The 7,500-nt window shown below is 42.6% G+C and overlaps 1 protein-coding gene across 6 annotated transcripts in view; it reads left to right on the top strand.

The window, feature by feature from the left end:
- Positions 1–7,500, top strand: part of LOC126986188 (protein NDRG3-like) — an 86,515-nt gene that overhangs the window by 9,243 nt on the left and 69,772 nt on the right. The window contains exon 1 of one of the 6 annotated variants that reach the window (XM_050842137.1): positions 5,965–6,038. The exons of the other annotated variants lie outside the window; for them this stretch is intronic. Coding sequence (XP_050698094.1) covers positions 5,995–6,038 — 44 coding nt within the window. The 5' untranslated portion in view covers positions 5,965–5,994. Of the gene's footprint in view, positions 1–5,964; positions 6,039–7,500 lie in introns of those variants that run through there. 6 annotated transcript variants of the gene reach the window in all.

Raw genomic sequence — 7,500 nt, 5'->3', positions numbered from 1 at the left:
AGGAGGAGGGAATGAGCTCAAAGTTTTCTCATACTTATTTTTCTTTATCAACTTTTTCCTCGTCTCCTTTTTTTTCCTCTTCAAAATATCGATAGTTTTCTCTCTACGTTATAAAAGATTTCACTAATCCCACCTGGTCCTCTTTTTCGCATTCTTCCGTTTTTCCTTCATTCCTTCTATCGTAAGGAAGGAAGGAGAGAAGATGAGGGTAAAAAAAGAAAGAGGAAGAAAGGAGGAAGAGGAGGGAATGAGCTCAAAGTTTTCTCATACTTATTTTCCTTTATCAACTTTTTCCTCGTCTCCTTTTTTTTCCTCTTCAAAATATCGATAGTTTTCTCTCTACGTTATAAAAGATTTCACTAATTCAACATTCTTCCGTTTTTCCTTCATACTTTCTATCGTAACTCTCGGCATGTCTGATGTTTCACTTGTTATTCTTCCTCCATTCTCAGACGGTTTCTTTTTAACAACAACCAATTTTCAAGGCCACAAGGAAGATGAGTCGGGTTCTAATGAGTGTCTGTCCACGTTCATGGTGCCGAGGAAGGGTCAATATATCGCTAGGCTCATAACATTACCCAACACATCCTCCACCTAAGCCCTGTCAAACTACCACAAGGCTTGTAGTACTGCCCTTGGAGATGCTAACACAACAGCCTCCTCTACCAAAGCCCTGTCACACTATCACCAGGCTCATAACACTACCCATGGCAATACTAACACAACAACCTCCTCTACCAAAGCCTTTTCAAAATATATCGCTTTCATTTTTTTCTTTCTTCCTTCCTTCCTTCTCTTCCTTTATCCAGTTTCCTCTTCATATGTTTCTTCTCTAGTGGAAAGATTGAAGGGAAGGAAGGAAGGGAGGAAGGGAGGAAAAGGGAAGAGGTAAAGAAAGGGCGAACAAGAAAGGGAGTGTAAGTAAAGAAGGGAAGGGAGGAAAGGGATGGGAATGAATGGTAAGTCAGGAAGGGAGGAGAAAAAAGGGTGAGGGAGAAAATGAGGGAGAGGGGAAGGAAGGGAGAGAGAAGAGGGAAAAATAGAGCAAGGGAGAGCATGAAAAAAAAGGGTAGGAAGAACTAAGGGAGAAAGAAGAGAGGGGAAACTGGAACAAGGGAGAGAATGAGAGAAAGAGGAGATAGGAGAAAGGGAGAGTAATAGATGGCAGGGAGAAAATGAAGAAGGGAGGGAGAGTAAGAAGGGAAAGGGGAGTGAAGGGAGAGAGGGGAAGTGTAAGGAAGGGAGAAGGGAGAGAAAGCATGGTCTTAAGTGGGAGAGGGAAAATGAGGGAGAATAAAATAAAATAAGGGAGATTAAAGCGTAAGGGAGAGTTATGGGAGGGAGAAAAAGGGAGAGGAAGCAAAGTCAGAGAGGAAGAATTAGAGAAAAAGTAAGAGGTAAGGGAGAGAAAAGAAGGGAGAGAAAAAAAAGGGAGAGTAGGAAAGGGAGAAGGTAGAGCAAGCAGTCATGGAGGCGGAGGAAAGATGAGGGAGAAGAAGGAAGAAAGAAGGGAGGAAAAGTAAGAGGTTAGGGAAAGAAAAGAAGGGAGAGTAAGAAAGGGAGAAGGGAGAGAAAGCAAAGTCATGGAGGGAGAGGGAAGATGAGGGAGAAGAAGGAAGAAAGAAGGGAGGCAAAACAAGAGGTAAGGGAGAAAGAGAAAACAAGGGAGAGTAATAAAGGGAGAAGGGAGAGAAAGCAGTAATGGAGGGAGAGGGAAGATGAGGGAGAAGAAGGGAGGCAAAACAAGAGGTAAGGGAGAGAAAATAAGGGAGAGTAAGAAAGGGAGAAGGGAGAGAAAGCAAAGTCATGGAGGGAGAGGTAAGATGAGGGAGAAGGAAAAAAGAAGGGAGGCAAAGCAAGAGGTAAGGGAGAAAGAAAAGGAGGGAGAGTAATAAAGGGAGAAGGGAGAGAAAGCAAAGTCATGGAGGGAGAGGGAAGATGAAGGAGAAGAAGGAAGAAAGAAGGGAGGCAAAACAAGAGGTAAGGGAGAAAGAGAAAACAAGGGAGAGTAATAAAGGGAGAAGGGAGAGAAAGCAAAGTCATGGAGGAAGAGGGAAGATGAGGGAGAAGAAGGAAGAAAGAAGGGAGGCAAAACAAGAGGTAAGGGAGAGAAAATAAGGGAGAAAGAAAAGAAGGGAGAGAAAGCCAAGTCATGGAGGGAGAGGTCGCCTGTTTGACATGTGTATAGTATTGATCTCCTCCTCTCCTCTCCTCCCTCTCCTCTCCTCCTCCACTGCATCATTCTCTCCCTCCCTCATTGCTCTACTTTCTCCCTTACTCTCTCTCTCTCTCTCTCTCTCTCTCATTCCATTTTCTCCCTTTTTCTTTTCCTTTATTTTCTCTCTCTCTCTCTCTCTTCCATTTTCCAGAGAGAGAGAGAGAGAGAGAGAGGTTGTGTAAATGTCTTTCCCCAAACTTTTATATTTATTTCTCTCTCTCTCTCTCTCTCTCTCTCTTGCGTGATCAGGGCTCGTTCAGGTTCTTCCTTCCCTCCTCCTCCTCCTCCTCCTCCTCCTCCTCTTCCTCCTCCTCCTCTTCCTCCTCCTCCTCCTCCCCTCCTTTTTCCTTCCCTCCATAATTGGTGACCCTACTTCCTCTTCTTCCCCTCTCCTCCTCCTCCTCCTCCTCCTCCTCCTCCTCCTCCTCCTCCTCCTCCTCCTCCCTTCTTTCCTTCCTCTCTATTATTATCTTTCCTTAACCTTCTTTCTGTTTCTCTTTACTTTCTTCCTTCTTTTTCTCCTCTTTTCCTTCCTTCCTTTCTTTCATTTATTCTTTTCTTTATCTTCTTCCTTTTTTATCATCTTTCTTTCCTTAATTCCTTCCTTCCTTCCTGCCTTCCTTCCTTTCTTTCTCCTTTCTCTTATTTTTTTCATTTTATTTTTCATTTTCTCTCTCTCTCTCTCTCTCTCTCTCTCTCTAACAAAAGATATATTACTACCATTCATGTTAATGAGAATTCTGTCAGGGAGAGAGAGAGAGAGAGAGAGGACAGGATTGCAGTGAATAACGGATGAAGGGAGGGAAGGAAGGAAGGGAAGGAAGGAAGGAAGGAAGGAAAGGAAGGAAGGGAAGGTAGGAAAGGAAAGGAAGGGGAGGAATGTAATGAAAAGGAAGGGAAGGGAAGGAAGGAGGAAGGAAGGGAAGGAAGGGAAGGAAGGGGAGGAAGGAAGGGAAGGGGGGGAAGGGAAGGGGAGGGAAGGGTTGGGAAGGGATGGAAGGGAAGGAAGGAGGGAAGGAAGGGAAGGAAGGAAGGAAGGAAGGGAGAGAATGGAAGGGGAGACAAAGGAATTGAAGGGAGGAAGGGAAAGGAAGGGGAGGGAAGGGAGCAAAGGGAGGGAAGGGTAAGGAAAGGAAGGGAAAGGGAAGGAAGGGAAGGGAAGGGGAGGGAAGGGGGAGGGAAGGAAGGGAAGGGAAAGGGAGGAGGGAAGGAAGGGAAGGAAGGAATTGAAGGGAAGGGAAGGGAAGGGGAGGGAAGGAAGGGAAGGAGAGGGAAGAGAAGGAAAGGAAAGGGGAGGGAAGGAAGGGAAAGGGTGGGAAGGAAGGGAAGGGGAGGGGAGGGAAGAAGGGAAGGGGAGGGAAGGAAGGGAAGGGGAGGGAAGGGAAGGAAGGGAAGAGTATTACTGTATTTGGAGATAACCTGTACATACATTTCTCTCTCTCTCTCTCTTTCAGGCAAAGCCTCCAAGAGGATTTGCACAAAATTTCAGCTTGGTCGGATAGATGGGAGATGCCCTTTAACGTAGACAAGTGCCAGGTCCTTCAAGTTGGAACGAGGAATAAGAAGTTCGAATACGAAATGCGCGGTGTTAAACTCAAAAGCGTTCAATGCGTCAAAGACTTGGGAGTCAAAATCGCGTCAAACCTCAAATTCTCACAGCAATGCATCGATGCAGCAAATAAAGCGAACAGAATGTTGGGCTTCATTAAAAGAAACTTTGTATTCAAGAATAAAGATGTAATACTCCCGCTCTACAACAGTTTAGTCAGACCCCACTTGGAATATGCGGTACAGTTTTGGTCTCCCCACCATGCAAAGGATATTGCTAAATTAGAAGGTGTTCAGCGTCGGGCAACGAAAATGATCCCTTCCTTGCGCAACAAATCCTACGAAGAAAGGCTTTCTACCCTTAACATGTTCTCTCTTGAGAAACGTCGCCTCCGAGGAAAACTGATCGAATGTTTTAAAATACTTAATGGTTTCACGAATGTAGACAGATCAACATTGTTTATGATCGATGACACTTTGCGCACGAGGAACAATGGCGTAAAACTCAGATGTAGACAAGTAAATTCAGACTGCACCAAATTTTTCTTCACCAACGTTGTAGTGCGAGAATGGAATAAGCTTCCACCATCAATGGTCCAGTGTAACACGATTGACTCCTTCAAAAATAAGCTCGACTGTCACTTCCTTCAACTTAATATCAACTAGAGTAGAAATGCAACGTTTTGGAGTCTTCTGATTAATGTAAAATCACTTAGGTTTAAGGACAGACCACCAAGTCTGGACCATGGGGTCTGTGTGGTCTGATTTTCTATGTAAATCTATGTAAATCTCTCTCTCTCTCTCTCTCTCTCTCTCTCTCTCTCTCTCTCTCTCTCTCTCTCTCTCTCTCTCTCTCTCTCTCTCTCTGTATGTATGTATGTATGTATGTGTGTTGCATGATCGTGTGTGTGTATGTGTGTGTGTGTGTGTGTGTGTGTGTGTGTGTGTGAGTGACAAGTCTTTTCCATCATGATTTTCGTGTATTAGGTCACGTGATTCTCCTCCTCCTCCTCCTCCTCCTTCCTCCTCCTCCTCGTCTCCTCCTCCTCTTCCTCCTCCTCCTCCCCTTCCTCCTCCTTCTCTCCACCTCCTCCTCCTCTCCTCCTCCTCCTCCTCCTCCCCTTCCTCCTCCCCTTCCTCCTCCTCCTCCTCCTCCCCTTCCTCCTCCTCTTTTTATCTAATTATTGTCATCATTTTACAGTTCTATTTTTTGCTGTTTCTTCTTCTTCTTCTTCTTCTTCTTCTTCTTCTTCTTCTTCTTCTTCTTCTTTTCTTCCTCCTCTTCATCTTCTTCCTCTTCTTCTTTTTCTTCTTTTTCTTTTTTCTTCTTCTTGTTATTATTATTGTTATTATTATTATTATTATTATTATTATTATTATTATTATTATTATTATTATTATTATTATTATTATTATTAGTTTTATTATTCCTCTTCCTCTCTTTATCTAATCCTCCTTCTTCTTCCCTTTCTTCTTCCTTCATATAATTTAATCTCTCTACCCTCCTCCTCCTCCTCCTCCTCCTTCACCCCTTCCTTCATCGTATTCTTTCCTTCACGTGACCTAATCTCTCTCTCCCTCCTCCTCCTCCTCCTCCTCCTCCTTCTTCTCCTCCTCGTCCTCCTCCTCCTCCTCCTCCTCCTGAGACAAATGTTGCACGCAAAGGGACGAAAGAGAGAGAGAGAGAGAGAGAGAGAGAGAGAGAGAGAATGACGAAAGAAGAGAATTAAACGACTTTCCAGCTTTTGTTTTTCTCTCTCTCTTTAAACTTTCTTTAAAACTGTAATAAAAGGAGGGAGGAGGAGGAAGAAGAAGAAGAAGAAGAAGAAGAAGAAGAAGAAGAGATGAGAGAGAGAGAGAGAGAGAGAGAGACTGTACCTACTAATATATTAACGAATTTTACCGTCTCTCTCTCTCTCTCTCTTAATTTTCTCTCTATTTCTTCACCATTGATTTCTTTTCTTACGCTCACGTACTCTTTCTTTCTCTCTTTCTTTCTTTCTTCTTCTTCTCCTTCTTCTCCTCCTACTCTATTCCCTCTCCCTTATCTCCCTTTCTTTCCTCCCTTCTCCCTTCTTCTTTGTTTGCTTCTTTATCACAAGTTAATTATTTCTACATATCTTTACTCTTGTCTTTATCAGTCTTGTCTAATCAGAGAATGGTGATAAGGTGGAGATTGGACACGTGGTGGTGGTGGTGGTACAGTGGTGGTTGACCCTGTGAGTGGTATGGTGTTTGTGTTGGTGGTGGTGGTGGTTGCGTACATCGTGTGGTATGTGGTGGTGGGTGTGGTAGTAGTGGTGGTGGTAGTGGTGGTGGTAGTGGTAGTGGTGGTGGTAGTGGTAGTAGTAGTGGTGGTGGTAGTGGTAGTGGTAGTGGTAGTGGTGGTACAAGTAGTAGTAGTAGTAGTAGTAGTAGTAGTAGTAGTAGTGGTTGTGGTGGTCGTGATGGTGGTAGTACTCTTGATATCTTGCCAAAATCACTACTACTACTACTACTACTACTACTACTACTACTACTACTACTTCAATTTTTTTTCGCCTTCTTTCTGCTTAATTTTCTTTTCCTTTTTAATTCTTTCATTATTATTATTATTATTATTATTATTATTATTATTATTATTATTATTATTATTATTATTATTGAAATGGGTCTCATATTTTTCTTTTTTTTTCTTTCTCCATTTCCTTCATTTCCTTCCTTTTTTTCTTTCCTTCCCTCATCTCTCTCTCTCTCTCTCTCTCTCTCTCTCTCTCTCTCTCTCTATCTCTCCCTCTCTCTCTCTCTCTCTCTCTCTCTCTCTCTCTCTCTCTTCTTTTTCTTTCCTTCCTCATCTCTCTCTCTCTCTCTCTCTCTCTCTCTCTCTCTCTCTCTCTCTCTCTCTCTCTCTCTCTCTCTCTCTCTCTTACACATCAAATAGTGACAACATAGTATTATATTGATTCACCTTTTCTCCTCCTCATAGAAAACGGAAATACTGCGTCTTTGTATAAATTTTATGGGAGACTCACCTATTCTTCCCTCCCTTCTATTCCTCCTCCCCCTCCCTCCCTTTCTCCCTCTCTTGTATAGTGTGAGAGGGGAGGAAGAGGGGAGAGAAAGCGTTAAGGTGGAATGGCGTACAAGAGAGAACATGGAGAGAAAGAGGGGGAATGGAGGAAAAATAGAATGTATTGATGGCGTGTAAGAGAAAATGGATGGCGGGAGTGTGTTTGAAAGGGTCACTGTTGAAAAGTTGATTATTGCTTATTTCTCTCTCTCTCTCTCTCTCTCTCTCTCTCTCTCTCTCTCTCTCTCTCTCTCGTGTTGCTTGCTCTTCCCCCTTCCCCTCTTTACTTTTTTTCTTCTTTTTCCTTCTCTTTTCCTATCTTTTCCTTCTTTTCCTCTCATTTTCTTCCTCATTTTCATTTTTCTCATCTTTCTTTTTTTCTTCTCTTTCTCCCTCTGTTTCCTTTTTCCTTCTCTTTTCCTTCCCTTTTTCCTTTTCCTTTCTCTTATTTTCCCTTCTCGTCTATCTTTCTTCTCTTTTCCTCTTCTTCCCTTTTTATTTTTTTCTTCCTTTCTTTCTCTTTGTCTTCTTCCTCTTCCTCTTCTGCTTATTTTTGTTTTTATTTCTTTATTCCTCTTCCAGTTTTCTTCATATTTTTTCTTCTTCTTTTTCTTCTTCTTCTTATTATTATTATTATTCTTATTCTTCTTCTTCTTGTTATTATTATTATTATTAAAGTTTGTCC

Source organism: Eriocheir sinensis, chromosome 61 (genome assembly GCF_024679095.1).
Source record: "Eriocheir sinensis breed Jianghai 21 chromosome 61, ASM2467909v1, whole genome shotgun sequence".
Taxonomy (NCBI): domain Eukaryota; kingdom Metazoa; phylum Arthropoda; class Malacostraca; order Decapoda; family Varunidae; genus Eriocheir; species Eriocheir sinensis.
Note: the sequence above shows the minus strand (reverse complement) of the source record. Positions and strands in the feature narration are given on the sequence as shown.